The following is a 19775-nucleotide window of genomic DNA, read 5'->3' on the forward strand; positions in this document are numbered from 1 at the left end:
CGGCAAACGCAACGATCGAAGCGATCAGCGCGCGCATTTCTCTTTGATGCCTCCTCAACTGTTGCTGTTGCTGCTGTCGCTGTCGCTGGCGCAGCTGACGTCGTTGTCGTCGTCGTTGTGCTTTTTGCTTAAAGTTGATTGACTGTCTGTTCATTTAGCCGCCTGTCCGTGCTTGCCTTGTGTCTTGCTCCGTTTGTTGGCTTTGACTTGCCTCTTGTCTCGCTCTCTCTCTCTCTCTCTTAGACTTCGACTACGACTTCGACTTCGACTACGGGCTTGTTGATTTGTCTGCTTGTGTTGCCCGTTTTCTTGTACATTTCGTTTAAGGCCATTATAGTTTTGAACATGTTCAAGTGCCATTCTCACGATTGTTTAAAGTCTTTTAATTTCAAGCTCGACTACAAGAAATAAACAGTGAAATTTAGCAGCAGTCAATTTGTTGTTCTTAAACTTAATGCTACTCACTTCACTCGTAGTTCGAGTGGACCTCAAGTTGCCACTAAAACGGGGCACAACTCCTTCTTCTTCTTCTTTGTCATCTTCTTACCTCTACGACACGGTGAAAGGCTGATGACGCGGTCAAAGAGTGTGTGTGTGTAACTATAGTACATAGCACGCATCACTGCAAACTCGATAGTCGTCGTTGAGGCATACCAAAATGTTTGCCCATTTAACAGCCATCAAAGTTGTTACCTTCTACAAATAGACAAGCTATTAAGGGATTAAGATAAGTACAGATTTTAAGTGTCAAAACGCTCATAAACCTATTCGACTCGTTACGGTTGCGACTAAAGGGTCTCAAAATGTTAACTGTTATTTATAAACATTTTTGAATAAGCTTGTTTTGTTAAACGCTAAGATTTCAATTCATTTTTCGATGAATGGCTTAAAAAAAATTCATTTTGATGCTCATAAACTTATTAGACCCGTTACGGTTGTGACTAAAGGGTCTCAAAATGTTAACTATATTTATTTATAAACATTTTAATAAACTTGTTTTGTTAAACTTTAATATTGAACTATTTAAATTTTTCATATTCATATTTTTATGCTCATAAACATATTAGACCCTATACAATTTAAAGCAAAGGGTCTCCAAATATTTATCTTTCAACAATTCAATAAGAGTTTTCTTAAATTCAAAATAAATTTATTTTCCATTGAAGTAATCATTAAATATATTCACAACCTCAAAAACCTAATAGACGCTATACGATTTGGAGTAGAGGGTCTCAAGATATTGAATATATCTATCTATTAATAACCCAATAAGCTTGTTTATTATAAGTTCAATATAAATCACTTTCTATTGAGATGCCTTAAAATACATATTAATATGTAAATATTTCCACACTCACGAACTTAATAGACTCATTATAATTTATGCCACAGGGTCTGAAAATATGAAATGTGTGCATAATTAATTTACAGCTGTGAATAATTGCGACGATTAGTTAGTTTAGTTGAAATGAATTATGAGAAGCTCCTCAGTTGAAAGACCTATCAACTTACACATTAAATTAGCATAAAATAGTTGAAGATTATTTATGTATTTATTCCAATATATAGTTGGCTAGATAAAGACCCATCTCTAGACTTGATAAAATTCATAATGAATTGCAGTCAATATTGATAAAGTCTGACTATCATAAAAAAAGACATTTCGCTCGCTAATCTGTGGCAGACGAAACTATTTGTGTCGGAAGTTTGTCTCTTCCTCTCACTCATTGTGAAGTGCTATAAATACAATGTCTCTGGCCCACATTAACTTTTCAACTCATTTGAACTTTGACTTGACTTTGGAGCAAGCAGAACATCAATTGGCTGATCGTTAATTAACTAGTCTCATCTAAACTTAACGTCAATTGACAATCACACACTCGCTGGCCAACAATGAAAATGTTGCCCATGATCCAGGAAGAACAAAAACGAAAAAAAGAAAAAATGGAGAAGACATAAACGTAAGACAATTGATTTGTGTCAGGCAACGACGACGATGACGATGACAGGGGACAGGCAACAAAAAGCAACAAAAAAGGCGAATGAAAGAGCGGGCCAAGTTTTTCGCAAAAGCTGCAATTTAAATTAAAAGCGCAATTGAACTGGAAAATTCGTCCAAATTGTTTTCACAATTACTTGCACACGAGCTGAAACTGGAGTTGGAGTTGGGAGTTGAGGCTAGAACTGAAGTTGGCTATTTGCCATTGCAATGGCGGCCAAGACCAACAATCAAGTCCTGAACAATCGAATAGCTTAGCACACAGCTACACAGATACATTTTGAGCTGCATGAGATACAAATACTAAACACAATACAGGAAATTTTGAAAACTAATGATGCCGAAGAAGACGCTGAAGCTGAAGCTTAAGCTGAAGTTGAAGCAGATTCCCTCGACTCTTTTTATACCCGCTACCCATAGGGTAGAAGGGTATTATAACTTTGTGCCGGCAGGAAATGTATGTAACAGGTAGAAGGAGGCATCTCCGACCCTATAAAGTATATATATTCTTGATCAGCGTTAACAGCCGAGACGATCTAGCCATGTCCGTCTGTCCGTCTGTGTGTCTGTCCGTCCGTCCGTATGAACACCTAGATCTCAGAGACTATAAGAGATAGAGCTATAATTTTTTTTCGACAGCATTTGTTATGTTTGCACGCAGATCAAGTTTGTTTCAAATTTTTGCCACGCCCACTTCCGCCCCCGCAAATCAAAAAAATCGAATAACAAGCGTAATTTTAAAGTTAGAGTTGCGAATTTTGGTATATATAATAATAACTATAGTAGTTATGATTCCTGAAAAGTTGGTTGCGATCAGATGAAAATTGTCGAAGTTATTAAAGAAATACTTTTGTATGGGCAAACACGCCTACTTACTAGGGGTCTTAGTTGCTTTAGATGACAATCTGGCACATTGTGCCGTTTATGGTATATTTTGAATGGTGTACTATATCGATATACCAAACATACCATTTGGTATATTTTTAGTATTTTTTTAGTATTTTCGGTATATTTTGAAAATTATACCGCAATATTTTGCCTTTATTAAAAATGGGTAGCGGGTATCTCACAGTCGAGCACACTCGACTGTAACTTTCTTACTTGTTCGTTCACAATTTATGCATGTGAAAAGCAGGAAAAACAAGGGGAGGGGTAAGGGGGAAATGCTTACGACTCGAAGCTGGGCCAAAGAAATGGGGGCCTCGCTCGTTTGCTCGCCTTTTTGTGGGAGTTTAGCTTTTTTTATATTCTTATTATTTTGCTTGCTTTTCTTTTTTTCTCTCTCTTGCTGCGGCGATAAGCATCGGAAAAGCCTAAAGTTTAGAAAGGCAAAAGCCAGCATCCAAGACAAGTACAAGTCTGACTCTGACTCTGGCTTCTATCTATCTCTGCAATACATAAATTGTATGTATCTATAGAGCGCGCTTGCCACATACAATGTACGTTGTTCTTGTGCTGTGCGAGTGTTTCTTCTCTCTCAGTGTATGTGTGTATGTGTGTGTGTGTGTATCTATGTAATGAGCATGTAACTAAACTTCTGTGTAGCCAAAACTCCTACAACGCGTTGTCGACAGAGACAAAAACCAAAGCCAAAGCCAAAGCTGAAGCAGCAAGCAGCAAACAGCAAGCAACATTAAGACCTACTGCCAACTCCCTCAATACCCGTTTGCCACACAACTTCAATTCAACTGTACTGCTGCTGCCTCTTCTTGCTGCCTGACTGCTGCTGCTTGCCTGGCTCTATCTGATGATGGCCGTTAAAGTTAAGAGCTGAAGAGCGCCCGACCCGACCCGGCATGGCACACAGCACAGCACAGCACGCTGTTGCTGTTGCTGCCCCCCTTTGGCAACGCTTTGCCCCCGCTGCAACAACAACAGCAACAACTACAGTGTGGTGGCCCCAACTGTGGCCAAGAGGAACGCTCGATTGCTCTGATCGTACTCGCTGCTGTTGCTGCTGCTTTTGGCCTCAAGTTTTTCGGTTTTCTTCTACTACGCGACTCGTAAACATGAGGTACGTTCTTTTTTTTTCCTTCTTACTTCGGCTTGACTTCATTTGTTTGGCTTTTTTGGGAGACAAAACTGGTTATTACTCTTTTCTTATATATTGTTTTTTTTGTGTTTTTTTTTATATTTTCCCCCGTTTGCCTGAACTTCGTTTTCGGTTGCTACGTATATTTTTTTTTTTCTCTTTTTCTGTGTGTGTTTTTTTTTCGGTTCGTGGTCTGTCCAAAGTGGCAAACGTTGGTTGGCTTTTTGGGCTCTTTGGCTCTGTGTAGTTCAGTGGCGTATGCAAAGGGGCAAATGGCCAGCACATTATGGCCAACTTAACCAGCTGCTATCCTCGCAACGGCGACTGTGTGCATCAACAACAGCAACAACAGCAGCAGCAGCATAAAATCAAAATCTTTTGCATTGCCTCGTTTTGGCCATGTTTGTGGGGCTTCTAAGTTTGTGGGCAGCAGCAGCAGCAACAAGTAGGAAGTGGGCGCTTTGCCTAGGCTTGGCCCAAGCTGTTGTTGCTGTTGCTGCTGTTTTGGCCCGCATCATCAACTGGCCAAGTCGAAGCCAGGCTAGGCAAGTTTTCAAGCTTCGACCGAGAGACTCCTTTGTTACATTTTGCGAGAGGTAAACGATCGTTAGAAAGGTTTATATATATACCTATGTATGTGTGTGTTTCTATGTGTGTGTGTGTGTGGATCGCATCGACGGCAGATTTGTGCGCATGTCTTTTTATTGAAGCTGCAGTTGAAGCTGTAACTACTATCTTACTATGGTCATGTTACCTCTGCCTGTCGTTTAAGATGCTTTTGGGCTTTTTTTTTCGTTTGCTTCGCTTATTTCATTTGTTTGTTTGTTTGGTTGTTGCTTTTTTTTGTATTTTGTTTGTTTGCTCTGTTGCTGCAGCAGTTGCATCCATTTTGGTGGCCAAAGGAGCAGAGCGCGCTCCTTGTGCTGACTTGAAATGCTGTTAACCTCGTTTGAACTTTGCCATTTGTTTGAGCCACCATTAGAGATGGCTCGCATCTTTCTTCTTTCATTTTATTCGGCCAACAACAACAGAGCGATTTAAATATATTGTCTGTTAGCGAGCATTGCAAACAAAAGGAGTGTACTCACTTTAATGTATTGTCGATGTGGATATGGATGTGGCAACATTGGGCAACGGCGCAATGACATTTACAAGATACAAAAAGAAAATCGAAAAAACGCAATTGATATTGCACCAGCTGAGATTGCATTGGCTTGGGTCAGGCGACGATTTTGGAACTGGCATCCACAACACCACAGCACAGCACACCACAGCACAGCACTCAGCTAATCTCGGCACACACCTCAAAAAATCGCAAAAGAAAAATAAAGAAAAAAAAGTCCAAGTGACAAGTAGCCAACGTGTGCCATTTATAATCTCACATGGGTTGGGTCAAAACAGCTAAACTAAGCTGCGGCTTTGGCTTAAACGCTGCAGCTAATTCAACAACAACAACAGAAAGAATAGGCTTAGTTGTATCTTTTAAAAAAAAGTGTCGAGCCTATAAGATAAATTCTGTTACTCAACCGAAACAAATACAATTTAATATTTTAATAACATTTTTTAATTCATTAGGAAATATTCTTTTTATTTTATAGATAGATCCATACTTTATTAATATGCTGCCAATTATGAATGTTAAATATATAAATAATAATTTATCAACGGTACAGATTTATTTGTATTATGATAGTATTATTATAATTAATATATTATTATTTATCATCCAGTAATTCAGCTGTCTTTATAAACTCTTATTTCGTTATGCTTAGATTGCTCAAAGTAAACTTAAGCGTTAGAAAGTAGCAGATCAACCATTATTATTTATGATTTCATATTATGCTTTCAATGAGAAATAAAAATGTATTAGTAATATATGTAGGTTTATACTCTAATCTCTTGATACTAATTTGTTAGGTAAATTTTACATTTATCATCAAGTAATTTATCTGCAGTCTTTCTAAACTCTTATTTCGTTTTGCTTAGCTCAAAGTAAATTTAAGCTTTAGAAAGCTTTCAATGAAAAATAATAATTTATTAGTTATAAAGGTTTATAATATAAATTCTTGACACCACTTTGTTAAACTAATTTTACATGTTGAATTATTTATTTATTCTTTTGTTGAATATTTTATTAAACTAGATCATTGTTAGCTCTGTGTCTACTTTATTAGTGAAGCTTTAGACTTTAAATTTAGCTATTCAATTTTTATAGTTTAATAAAAAATTAAATTGAATTCAAATTATTGCAAATTATTGCTTGTGATAAACGTGAATTTTGCAATTATCAAATAATATAAATTGCAGGACTTTGTCGATGATTTATGGCGACTGCTGGAACAGTCTTCGGTTGTCTGTTTGCTCGAATGGCAAATTAGGTGGCCAATGAGCTGCGTCAATGAATGTCAATTACAGGAAGCGGGAAATGAATTAAATACATTTCAAGATACATTTCTCCCAATTTGTGAATTGTGAGCAAAGCTTCATTGACTGAAACAGAGAACAGAGACGAACTGTGTCACCTTGACGATGATGATATGATCGTGATGATGATGATGATCATGATGGTCAAGATGATGATGGACGCTCCCGCTAACATTTGGTTGTATAATATAATGGATGCACAGATCTGGAGGAGACGTGAAAAATTGCGACTACTGACTGAGTGTCAAACAACAGCAACAGCTGCACGAGTCGAGTGCGTTGACGTCACGAACCCTTTGAATGTCTCGCCCTACCTTTTGCCAAAGAAATTGACAAAACAACGGGCAACTACAGCTACATACAAAAATCGCGTAAAGATAAATACATATGTATGTACTGTACATACTGTACATATTGAGGAATACATACGCATACGCAGATAAATTGTGTGTTTGTGTGCTAACGTACTCTTAGCATTTCCCAAGCATTTCACTACAATTCTTAAAGAAATCCACCCCGCTAACGATAGTTGGAAAGAACCAAGAACAACAGCAACAACGACAGCAGCGGCAACAAAAACAAGCCACAGTTAAAAGGTGCGCGCGTCGGTAACAAAACAGCAGCAGCGGCGCGTCGCTGTCGAAGACGACGACGACGACGACGTTAACTTCTTCTTCACTTGGACGCGCTGTTGTAATTATTTTAATATAATTTTTTCACTGCGTCATCATTATTTTCTTTCGCTTTTGATATAATTCTTCTTTGTATCATTTGCACACGATTGCACACTCACACATACAAATGCCAGCTCGCGAGCGCAACTCACACTCTCCTATATATTTAGTGTAAGTGTATGTGGGCAGCTATTCTTCGTTGTATGTGTGTACATACGAACAGCAAGAGTTCAATTACCACCATGCTGGAGCTGCCAACTCTATGTTATTGCATTGCAAATTTCAAGCTTAAAGTTTGGCATAAATCTATTAATTATGTTTGAAATGCATTTTGTTAATGCTGTGCAAAACAATTTGTTATACAAAAAAATTTAAAAATCATTAAGCTAGGCGCGGGCAATAGTGGTTTAAATATTTCGCGCGTTGGCAGCACCCCGATCGTTTTACTGTATCTCTGTGTGAGTGTTGGTGAGTTTCGTCCGTTCGCTCTCGCTCTGCCCGCGCTCTCTTTGTGCTCGCACCACACTCAAAATATACACGTTTGAGTTGAGGTGGTTTCTCCGCTGGTCGCTCGACGGCAAAGCGACCAAGATACCACTGATCTCCGCACTATAGAGCGCGTCTGTAGCTTAGCTTTGAGTTAGTCTTATAAGAGCAACGCTTGTGAGTGGTCGTTGGTTCTGCTCGAATGTTTTGTGTTCCTCGTAGTTTGTGCGCAGCCGTCGAAACGTTTGCAAATTTTGATTTACAAATTAACAGAACAAACACAGACCTCTAGTGGTCACAACAAACTATAAACAAATGCTATATAAACAAAACCCCAAATCAAACTTGATGAGATTAATTCAAACGCGTGTTGATTTGTCACTCGCCGCGCGCGTGTATGTGTGTGTGTTGGTTTGTGTGTGTGTATTCGTGTGCTAAAGCGTGATCGTATATGATGATATATTAATTCTCATTCCCGCCAGCCATAGTCCGCCATCTTCATCTGGCACAAAATGTTACAATATAAGCGTAAACCATTTCAATGTACGATATTAAATTAAACTGTATATAATATGGAAAACAAACAACAACAAATTCGTGCTTGAAAGTATACACACGCAAATATATGTACATCACATGTATTACGTTGTCTGCTTGTTTCTGCAAGTTACTTTTTTCAAATTGCCGTTGATTACACGCACACACACACGCATGCACATGGAAACGCACATACAGACGTAATTTTTACCGAAATAATGAGCGTACCCGGCAGAGAGCTCTGACAGCGGATGCACGAGGCGTTTACAGTTGGATCAGTTGGCGGTCGTCTAATTAGAAACGATTTAATTTCAATAACAATTTAATAAAACTGAGTTTGCGAAATGAGAGAAAACGACTGCGAAGTGCGCTGCTGGCAATAAATATCTCATGATAGACGATGGATTTTTTTTGCTCTCGCGTGTTTTGTGTGTCTGTGCATGTGTGTATGTAATTCGCCATACTTTTTCAATTGGAAGAGTCAGGGCAGCGACAACAAGAGACCACCATACTCTTCATGAAGAACAAGGATAACAAGAACAACGCCAGCGAAGAAGACAAGGCATACTTGAGAAATAAAAGCAGCGACTGCGACAGCAAAAGCAACAGCAGCCTCAACAAAAACAACTGCTACTCTCCTATCAACTTGAGCCATCAGCGCAGCCATCGTTACTCACCAACACACTCGACATACTCAATGCTTGTACATACAAAGTGAATACACTCGCCGCTCTGTTGCTGTGTGTAAGCTTTGCTTTTTGCATGCGTGTGAGTGTGTATAGGTATGTGTATATACACAGGCCTATGTACATATGCAAAAGTATGTGTGCCCCATGTTTTGTGCGGTTCTTTCATGGCGTTGCCACACTGTCTGAAAGTAGTTCAATTATTCATTTCAAAAGCCAACGACTTTTACTTTTGGCGCTTTAACCGTTTTTTCTTACGTACACACACTATGGGTGTTCAATGGTCCGTTATGTATGTGTTTGAGCATACACAGATGCTCTCTTTGTGTGTGTGTATTTGTTGCTGATAAGCAACAAGAACACAACGTATTGAAGAAAGCTGAGAACTGCTGCTGCTGCCTCCGCTTATCAATACAAAAAACTTTGTAGCCGCATGCATTGTTTTTGTTGTTCCAGTTTTTTGCACTATCGCTTAATAATTGAAATTAAAAAAAATGACCGAGAATGCCCGAGTTATTTTCAAGCAATGTGCACGCCCCGAAATTGAAATTTGGTAAGCATGAATGAATGAATTGGAAATCGCAGCGCAACGTTACCAGATCAGAACAATTTTTTTGTTCGGTTACTACTGTTTTTAGTGGGTGAGGGTCCAGTGTTTCACATTGATTTAGTATTTGTGACTAGATCCACACTCATTAAAAACGGTAGTACAATCAGCAAGGGAGTCAAACTTTACTAAATACATATCTGGGAATTGAGTGAATCAAGTTCTGGTTCTTTAGAAACAAAACTATCTACACAATGAGGAAACGTCTGAGGCGGAAGTTGTAGTACAATTTGATTGCTGCTAAATGAGCTGTCACAATTTTTGTTTCGAATTCAGTTTTTATCTTAGTTGCGTGAGAGAGAAAGAGAAACGCATTCAAAAATCCTTAACGGAAACGTGCTCTTCTTTCCAAACTATCCACCTGTTTTCTTTATTCTTTATTTATTTTTTTTTTTTGGTTCTTGAGCAAGGTAATTAGTCAGCTCTTTGCTCCACGCTCACGTACTGAAAGCCAACCAAACAGAACGAAATGTTCTCAAGCAAGGCTATGTGTGTGTGTGAGTATTTTAAGAGAGAGAGAAAGACTTAGTGAGAGAGAGGTAGATTGAGATCGAGAAATGTTTCCCAGACTTTTGGGTGGCTTAATTACACGCACCATATTAAAGCTAATGTGTATGATTTTCGTATATAAAACGTATCAGCTCAATTCTCAACCTCACTCCACAACAAAAGAACTTTATTTTCAAGATTTCTCGTATAGTATGTTCCTAAATTAATTTTCGTTCGTTCGGTCTGTTTTATGGAAAAATTTCAAGTGGGACTGAAATTTGAGTACCTTATATATTTGTCAATAACCAAAAGAGGGCCAGAGAGTTCAACAACATTTTGTTTTCCAGTTGAACTTGGATTTCCGTATTTGAAAAAGGCGAAAGGCGTTTCGGTTTTTCTGTTTTTGTTTTTTTTTTTTTCTTTGGCACACGATTATTATTTGCTACCGGAACAAATTACTCAAAATTCTCGGAAGATTGTTCCACAATCTTTTTGTCGCATTACTTCTTAGGTTTCTCCACTATTTTTCTCTTTCTCTGTTGTGCTCTATCTCTCGCTCTCTCTCTTTGCTTGTACATAGTGATGATATGTATGAATTATATTTAAATATATATCTGAGCAATACATAACTAGACGCGACACTGAGTAAACAGCAATTTCCGTAGAATTGTGTGGCCTGAAACTTTTGTGCAGATCGAGCAGAAATTCAAACTGCAGCGACGCCACAATTCTTAAACAATCAGACGACGGCTTTTGAAAGACGCGCGTTGTTTGTTGCGGGGTTGGGGAGAGTGTAAAAATTATTGTATAAATCAGCAGAAAAAAGCAACGAGCCGAACAAAAAATAATAAACCTTAATTCGAAGCTTCGAGCTTGATTCATTCATACTCATACAGTTCTATACACAGCTACAGATACAGATACAGAAACACAAATACAATATACGCGGGAGACCGCGAGATCGACAGTTGACGACGAACGAAGGGAATGGGGAAGGTGAGGCGGACTGCCAATTGAGCTATGAAAACCGATCAAAACGGCCCCAATTGAAATTGTTTCCAGGCACGAGCAATGACATGAAATGATGTCCAAAAAAAAAGAAAAGAAAAGAAGGCAACTAAAATAAAACCAAACCCACAAAGTTGCAATCACCAATCACAGGAGAAAGAGGTATTCAGCCTCAACTGCTGCAACTCCAACTCCCAACTATGAAGTCGCTGTCCGCAGTCAAATGCCACAGAAAGTCGTGCACTGGCAATAATCATTGCTCCGAGGATGGATGGATAGATAGATGGAGAGAGGCTGTTGCTAATGTTGCTCTTCTCTGACTCTATTTTGTCGGCGAACATGGATCTAGTGCACGGTTGGTCATGATTAAGTTCGTGACTAGATTTCATGCTCGTCTATTAAGTTGGGTCAACACACATACAACATGGCAAAAACAACGACGACGACGCGGCCATGCCTAAGAGGAGAGCAGCAAGCTAGCAACTAAAAAGGAGTAGTCAACTAATATAGCAGCGACTTTGTCAATTAGCCGAATGCATATTTAATGCTTCTTTTTGATCTGGATATATGCGATTATAAAACAATTTGTGCCCTGCAGATAAAGAGGCAGACTTCTCCATTGATTGCCTGAGAACAGCAAACATGAATGATTATATTATTGTGTATTGCTTGCGTTTGACCCGTGACCCACATAATAAACAGCAGCCAACAAGAATAAGAGCTACTTTTTCGCCCGCAGCAGCAGCAACCAAAACCGAAAAAAGGTATGTCATTGACCCATTGCAGCTTGCATGAATTGTCTGTTGACCGCAAAGGGAAAAGTCAACTGTGCAATGTGCAGTGCATGCTGGCTTTGGCTTTAGCTTCAGCTTCAGCTTGGCTCACACGTTCCGCCCCCTTGACGGCAGCCGTCGCCCGCATGTTGCTGCTGCAGTAGCCTTTCTGATTTGTCTGCTTTATGGGCAAGCGACACGCGATTCCCGATCGAAGCGTTCGATGTCGATGTGGTTGTTGTTGTTAGCTGCCACCCGTTGACAAACGTCTAACGCTGCAATAAATTTGGACCCAGCATTGCTCGCTCTCGATTGTGTTATCGGCAGCGTGTGAAACAGTCGAGGGGTTTTCCTTTTTCGTCGCAATCGCTGTCTGGCGCCTGCGGGTGAATAGGGTGTGTTTAGATCTGTATGTGTGCTTACTGCTTACTGATCTTGCATGTTCAGTTCTGTGCATTTATGTTTGCTCTCTAAAACTATATCTATAACACCTGCCTGCGTTTACAATTTCTTTCGAGTATTTCGTATTTTTCAGCAAACCGGGAACACCTTTCAACCCTGACGACGAGTTACGCCCTGTTCCCTTGCCCTCCCTTTCCCACTTCACTTATTGTTGCTGCCTTCACGCTACTGAAATGCCAACGCACTCAAGTCGGAGTCTAATAAATAAAAAAGTAAAATAGCGCCGCATTATTTCTGGGCTTATTTACATATTTTCGCTGCTGCTATTTGTAGGTAGTATTTAGGCAGCAGCATACCTTTAACTTTACCTTCTTTATACGTAGCGCATTTTCAACCCCGAGACGAGAAAGCAGCGCGTCAAGCGCAGTGAATTGCAACGGCACTTGGAAGTTTCCCATTCCACAATGAGTTGAAAAGCTGGCAGACGTCAAATGCTGAAACTAATTGATATAATAGTTAAAATAGCAAACTAACGAGAAAGAAGTTGGCAGCAAAGCCACAAAACAAAGCGCAACAACAACAACAAAACAAACAAGAAGTGAGATACAGAAGAAACTACTGCGTTGGCGAAGTGCAAAACCTTTCCAATTTGAAAATAGCTTTGTGCTGTGCTGTGTGCTCGTTCCCACAAACAACAACAACCACTATGTGCTTGGCAATTGCTGCAACCACAACTACAGCAACAGCGTCAAAGAGGACGAAGAGAGCAAGATGACAATGCAGCGATTAAAGCAAAGCAGAACAACGCAACTTGAACTCTGGACAGAGACGTCGTCGACTTCGACATTGTCTCTAGATCTTCTGGCTGCCAGTCTGCCTTCCAGCAACAACAGCAGCTGGAAAAATGCTCGTTCCAATGTGCGGCATTTCCGTTTGCCAGTGAGGATGCTGCAGCTTGTGTGTGTGTAGTTATGTGTGTCTTTGCCCATTTGGCCGGACAAGAAAAAATAATCACATTTATTAAATCAAATAAAATATTTATGCAATTTATGAAAGCATTTTGTCTATATATTATTTATGCGCAAAGGAAGAGGATATAGATTATGCTCGGGGCAAACGAATAAATTTACTAAGCGGGGTGAATTAGAATTTGAACGAATTATTGTTTATTGGCCAGAATTATTCCGTCCGCTCTACTTTCTTAGAGTTACTTAGTGTTGTTCTTCAACATTCGAGTAACCTCCTCCCGGTAATCAGATTTCCGTTAAATAACATAGAGATTGTTTGGCAAGACTCAAAATTTAAACTACTTTTTATACGAATGGCGGTAAAACAAAGTCACTGCAGTTTGAAAATCGAAAAATACTGAAAGGGCATTTTAAATATATTTAGTATTTTCACCCTTTAAGTACATGCATACGTATGTATTGTGCTGTTCACGATTGCTCTTATGTGCTGTTGCTTATTTTTATTCACGATTCTTCAGAAATACATTATTATAGTACATCAATTAAATATATAATTACTACTAAAACAAAAAAAGTGCCCGTTTTTTATTTAAAAATTAAAATCGTTTTCCAGCACTATTCGCTTGTTCATAAATCGATAAGTTATCGCTTGCCGGCTCGATTTTATTTCGATAAATCATTTGAATTCATAACTAGCGCGCAGTTCAAATCGAAATAAACTTAGTCTTACAATTAAATCATGTTTTAACACGTCGTAATTGGGTATGGCTAATTAACTTTATTTGATATGATTAATGCGTTTTAAAAACAAGTAGGTATATTGGCTTTTTTGTGTGTTTTCATTAGTGCTCACCTTGAGTTAGGCTTGGCTCAAAAGAGTCCGATGATTACTGACGGACACTGGCTGCGATTTGACTGCTTTTTGCCACTTGCACGTAACATACAACCAACGTAACGAAGGCGTTGCAGTCGGCCGCAATAAAATTACATGAGCAGGCAACAGGTAAACAACATACAGCATACATATATTAAAGCCAGTTTTTTTGCACACACAACTGGCAATTGTTTGTTGACCACCCACCGGCAACTATTTTGGCTTTCTGCTGTGATTTTTGTTTTATTTATGTCTCTGCTTTTGGCAATTAAAACCCTTAATGTTGACCATGAACTGCTTCTGAGTAACCTTCGCCTTAACTTGCCGCCCATTTGTTGTAAGCTATTTTAAACCAAACGCTCGAAAAAAGTGGGTTACGGTGGTTACTGACCCACCAAAATCCGCAGCGCAGTCGTACTCGTATTTGTGCCATTGTTGCTGCTCTGCTGTTTGGTGTAGTTAATAGTATGTTTGCCTTTATGCGTCGACGTCGTCGTCGTCGTTTACTTCTTCGTGGTACCAAATGCGTCGTCTGGCGGCGCCTTCAGCTTGGCCATTGTGTTATTATTGCTATTAACACGATTTTGAACAATTCATGCTTCATTTTTTTTCGGTGTGTTCGGTGTGTGTGTGTGTGTATGTTTGTTGTGTACTTAGTGGCCAACTACCGCATTTCGCTGGCTCTCGTTGCTGGACTGGCGCACCAGTTTCAATTTCTGATTGCCGCTCGACTCGTGCGGATCGTTTGAGCTCGTCGAGCTCTTTTTTGGGGGGAAAACATTGATCTCTCGCTCGGTAACAATATGATGTGGTTATCAATGCTGGTGCTGCTGTTGCCTTCGACTGCTGTGGTGTGTCTGGAGGACAAGACAAAATCGACGGTTGTTGATGACATTTGGAACGCTTTCAGGGCTGTGACCAATGACAGTGCTCTGCTCGATCACATCATACCGGAAATGTATGCAGCCAGCATGCAAAAGACAAATCCCAGCTTCGTTTTCAAGATGCCAACTAGTGAACGCGATGGCTACCAGATGCTCACGATGCAACGATCCGATTTTTCAACACCCATCTTCCCGAACATCAGCAGTCAATCGAATATTGTGGGCGATGATGCAGTGCAGCCAACATTGGATGGCAATAGTCATCTGAAGTCAAGTCCGGCAGTTGAATGGCAGCAGCTGGGATTACAGGGTTGGGTGGGTGAGCTGAAGCCACCGTTGCCATGGCAGGAGCAGTCACACAAGTGAGTAAAGAACATCATTTTGAGGAGTCACATTACAGTCTTTACTTCTTCACAGAGATGTGCACCCACAACCGCCAGCATTGCCTTTGGCTGAATATCCACGCGCTGAAATTATACACGATTTGAAGAACCAACATTTCAATGGACGCGTTACGGACATTCGAGTCATCGCTACCAATCAGCATTCGGCGCCAGTTGATGACCTGATGAATGGAGAGAATGTGTACATAGCACGTGCCAACGATCCCTTCGGCTACTCCATGCGATGGGCCCTGAATAATGACACAACTGTCCATGATCAGGCGTCGAATGAGCGCGGCAAACGCGATGTGGCCAAGCTGTACTCCATGATCAAGTGTTCCACGAGCTGCGATCCCCTGATCTACAAGGGTTATGGCTGCTATTGTGGCTTTGGTGGTCATGGTGTGCCCACCGATGGCATCGATCGCTGTTGCCGGCTGCATGACAAGTGCTACGGGCAGAGCAACTGCATCTCGTACCTGGAATACTTTGTGCCCTATGTGTGGAAGTGTTATCGTGGCAAGCCACTGTGTGCCATCGATCACGGCGAGTGGGGTGGTCCAGATTCTTGCGCGGCACGATTGTGTCAATGTGATTTACGGCTGTCGCGCTGTTTGCGCAAATTCTATTGCCCAAATGGACGCGCCGTTTGCCGTTCGTCGCGTTCGCGTCGATTGCAGAATCTCATATTCTTCGATTGAGTGCGAAGCTCAACTGCCAGCTGCCAAAGACATAATAAAATTGTGCAATCAACATGTTTCCTATAAAAACAAATCAACTAATTAAACTACTCGGAAAAATCTAATTTCACAAAACAATTATTGTTCTAGCTACAACTAAACAGTTGGGCAATATCAGTGAAATGCAATCTGTAGTAAACATTTATGATCAAGTAATTGCTTCTACTTTGAGATACTTTATATATTAAGCCTTGAGTTCAAGTACTGCAAACTTTTAATCGTTCTCATGACAGCCCTTGAATACTCTTGAATCGCATCTTTAATAACGTCTACAGCCATAAGACAGATCTGTGTCAAGTTACAGCTACTTAAATATTAAAACTGAGAGACTGGTTTGCATTCGCACATTTACCGGCTCTAAAAAACTTTTCCACCAAATTAGCATACCTTCTAGTCATGCTGAAACGTCGAACCAAATCCAGTTACATTCGCTGTAAAGTTTATTACGTAAAAAAAGATTGTGATTTGATTTAAACCGCAATAAGAGCACAACAGCGCGGTTAAAATGGAGATTAATGGTGTCGTTGACTCTTCCGTGAGCCGCTGCGTGCTTTATTGCCAGCCGGTGTCTTTTCTTTCTCCTTTTCCTTCTCCTTCTCGTGCTTGCCACTTGCAGTGCTCGTCGAGCTGCCATCCGATTGGTGAGCATGATGCGAGCTCGTTGCAAACTCCTTGAGTGCCTGACACTCCTGCAGAAAGAGACGCGCTGTCTTGTGCTGTGCCGAGCTGGGTTTGTACATCAGCAACAGATTGTGGCACATCAGCAGCACATCCCGATGCAGTTCGCTGATGTTGCGCAAATGGCCAGAGTCAATATTTCGCTTAATCGTGGGCAAGTCCATGGGACGCAGACACAGATCGGCCTGCTTCAGTGGATGCTCATCGTGAAAGGGCCGACGAAATGGCGCAGCATGTTTGCTCTCCAGCAGCGAGCTGTAGATGCTCAGGAAGAGCTTCTTGGAGGCGCCGCGCGTTTCGCGACGATCATCGGTGTGCTCACTGGATGCCGGCGAGTTGGGGATGCTGTCGATGACCGGCGTGGATGAGCAGCGACGTCGTGAACTGGATCGCGCTGTGGAATGATCGCTGGCCGTTGTGGTGTCATCGTCGACCATGGGACTCGCCGAGCGATCGTGATGATTTAGCTTGCGCAATAATGGAGGACGAGCTGGCACCGCAGCGGGTGCTGGCGTTATACTGCTTGGTTGAGATTGTCGCGACTGGACAGCTGATGAATCGGTTTCATGTTTGTGCTCGGCTTGCGATTTGGACTTTGAGCCACGTGCGGGTTCATCTGTTGCTTTGCTGCTGTCTGTCAGCGAGGAGGATTCCTCATCTGTATCGTGCACTGAGCTGGCAGCTGCCGGCGCATTTGATGTCTTGGTGTCCATCGTTGACTCTGCTGTTTTATCTGTCGTTGCTGGCTTAGCTGTTTCTGTCTTGGTTGCATCTTCTTTGGCAGCTGCAAAAGAAAAGTGACTCTTAAAGTGATATCTAGGTTGAATTTAAATGACAACTTACCTTCCACCTTTGTTGTTGATGTTTTCTCAGTTTCCACATCACCAGATGGCTGCTGAACACTCTCCTCGGGCTGCTTTTCTGCTGCTTCCGGCGTGGGACTTAAGCTAGCTGCCTTAGCTGCCGTTTCAATTGTTTCTAACTTGTCGCTAGGTTCTTCTGCTGGAATTTCCTGTGCATTATCCTCACTCGAACTACTGGCAATTGTTATCGTTTCGCTCAGCTCATCGACTGTGACCTCATGTGTGATGGGAGTTGCTGCTGTGCTTGTGTTTCCCTCCGTTGCAGACTGACTGCGATCTTTGCTCTCTTGGGAGGCAACTGCAGCCAGAGGTATGTTGTCATTGGAGTCATCACTGGAGCCTAGGACAACCTCTGTGACTTTTGACACCGTTGGCGATTTGCTCGACTTGCGACTATCGCCTTGCTCCCGCTTCAATGCATCCAGCTTGTCCTCAAAGTCAACTACCTCGGGTTTGCTTGCAGTTGTTGCCGGTGGCGAATCAACATTGTTGACATCTTTCAACAAGTCCTCATCAATGACGCTGGCCATGTCAATGTCTATGTCATCCATGATGTCGTCCATATTTTTGAATACCTCCAGCAACTGTTGTTCCTCGGCATCGGATTCATCCAACGTCTCTGCTGCCTCTGTAGCAGATGCTTCTACTTCTGCAGCAGCTTTTTGATTTGTGGTGGCTTCTGCATCCACTGCTTTAGTTGCTTCAGCTGCTTTGCCTGCTGCTGCCAGTTTGTTCTTCTCGAGTAGCATGGATAGCGTTGGCGCTGCTTGCGACGGACTGCGTCCAGTGGTGGCCACCTCAGCTACAGGCGGTCCGCTAATGGGACGTGTCATGAATGCTGGATCGCTGAGGTTTTTCGCCACAATCGCCGGTTGATTGGGCATTGCGCTGGCGCCGCTCGTCAACAACGAAGTTATCGTTGGCGCTGTTGCTCGTGCTATGCTGCCTAAGCCAACTGTGGCTGGTGTTGTTGTGGGCGAGGTAACGCTATTGGCGGCGGTGGCATTGTTACCACTGCCTCCTGGCGATTTAAGCAGCGATGTGAGCAGCGGCGCAGGAGCTGCCTGATGTTTGTTGGTGTTGCTGCTACTGCTGGTGTTGTTGGCAGGTGCTGTGCTTGTGCCTAAAATAAGTAATTTAAATGTTAACTTAACATGTGCTGATCAAGGACAGGACCTAGGAACACGCAACCCTTAATATAACACTGAAGCCATTTCCCACTTCTTCGGACAACCAAAATAATCTGCACCTACCTGTTATGTCTTCCACATCCATGTCTACGGATGTGGTGTCAGCTGTGAGATTGGAACGCCTCGTTGCTGCTGTATTGCTGTTGTTGCGCCAGCTGCCCACATCTTTCTTGCGCTGCTCACGTTCTCGCATGCGATTCTCCAGTTTCATTTCATCAATACGCTTGGTCTCCTGCTCCTTTTCGATTTCCTGCCACATTTGTTGCAACTGCTGTTCGCTCAGCATATCCGACTGCAACGATTCAATTTCACGCTGCACTTTACTGTACAATTCCTGATCGCGTCGCATCTGTGTTTTGATTTCTGCCAAACGCTCCTCGGTCAAGCGGCGCAACAACAATTCTGTGGGTGTCTCAACAGCGACTGTAGCTGGTGAAGAGAAGCCGCTGCTTTCATTGGTGCGTTTCTTGCGTTTTGTGGTCTCCACCGTCTCCAAGAGATGCCCATATTGGACGGCACAGTTCTTTTGTGAGTACCAATCTGCCGGTCGTGTGTTGCCATTATTGCCGCAAACAGATTTCAATGTGCGGCTCACTGTGATCCAGTTCTGATCGCCACTGCATGATACAGCCGATGCCAAGCAAAGGTGCTCCCGTTTCGTCCACGTATCGAGAGGCGTTCGACTCATTTTATTGCAAATCTCATTAATATTATTATAATTTCACAAGTTTTATTCGCTTTGCCACCAGACTGTCTTGCTTTGTTTTAGAGATGGGCAAATACCGATAACAGAAATCGTTTTATTTTCGATGTTTTCAGCACTTCACTTTCAAAGTATACCAAAATTTCAGTTATGTAGCAGTTACAAATATATATATATATTGCATGTTATTATATTGTTTATTGTTTTCGTCCACAATAGAACGTAAACAAAAGCCACATATAGATTTAAATTTAGTACTTAATTTTAAAAAAATATATAAAAATCAGATGCATAAACAAGATAAAATTCACAAATATTAAACTGTACAGTTTGAAGAATTTAATTTTCTGTTTAAAAACTCATGGCACTGATTTA

At 41.4% G+C, this 19775-nt stretch overlaps 2 protein-coding genes across 2 annotated transcripts; one reads left to right on the top strand and one right to left on the bottom strand.

Annotated features, from left to right (window-relative positions):
• Positions 1-14661: 14661 nt before the first annotated feature.
• LOC117576125 (uncharacterized) lies at positions 14662-16046 on the top strand. Its single transcript, XM_034260683.2, has 2 exons — positions 14662-15205; positions 15261-16046. Exons 1-2 carry the CDS (start codon positions 14763-14765, stop codon positions 15925-15927), a joined length of 1110 nt encoding a protein of 369 aa, XP_034116574.2. The 5' UTR covers positions 14662-14762; the 3' UTR covers positions 15928-16046.
• Positions 16047-16356: 310 nt separating this feature from the next.
• Positions 16357-19476, bottom strand: LOC117576123 (bromodomain-containing protein 8). The gene is made up of 3 exons (XM_034260681.2): positions 18761-19476; positions 17488-18630; positions 16357-17428 (listed from the first exon to the last, which is right to left on the bottom strand). The coding sequence occupies exons 1-3, from the start codon at positions 19383-19385 to the stop codon at positions 16479-16481; spliced, it is 2718 nt and encodes a 905-aa protein (XP_034116572.1). The 5' UTR covers positions 19386-19476; the 3' UTR covers positions 16357-16478.
• Between the last annotated feature and the right edge of the window lie 299 nt (positions 19477-19775).

Source organism: Drosophila albomicans, chromosome 2R (assembly GCF_009650485.2).
Source record: "Drosophila albomicans strain 15112-1751.03 chromosome 2R, ASM965048v2, whole genome shotgun sequence".
Lineage (NCBI taxonomy): Eukaryota > Metazoa > Arthropoda > Insecta > Diptera > Drosophilidae > Drosophila > Drosophila albomicans.

Bases quoted from the DNA above. Each gene is read 5' to 3' on its own strand.
- LOC117576125 (XM_034260683.2), top strand. From the start codon at position 14,763: ATGATGTGGTTATCAATGCTGGTGCTGCTGTTGCCTTCGACTGCTGTG. The intron at 15,206-15,260 runs GTGAGTAAAGAA...ACTTCTTCACAG, and splicing joins TGGCAGGAGCAGTCACACAA to AGATGTGCACCCACAACCGC.
- LOC117576123 (XM_034260681.2), bottom strand. From the start codon at position 19,385: ATGAGTCGAACGCCTCTCGATACGTGGACGAAACGGGAGCACCTTTGC. The intron at 18,631-18,760 runs GTAGGTGCAGAT...TACTTATTTTAG, and splicing joins GGATGTGGAAGACATAACAG to GCACAAGCACAGCACCTGCC. The intron at 17,429-17,487 runs GTAAGTTGTCAT...TTTCTTTTGCAG, and splicing joins ATCAACAACAAAGGTGGAAG to CTGCCAAAGAAGATGCAACC.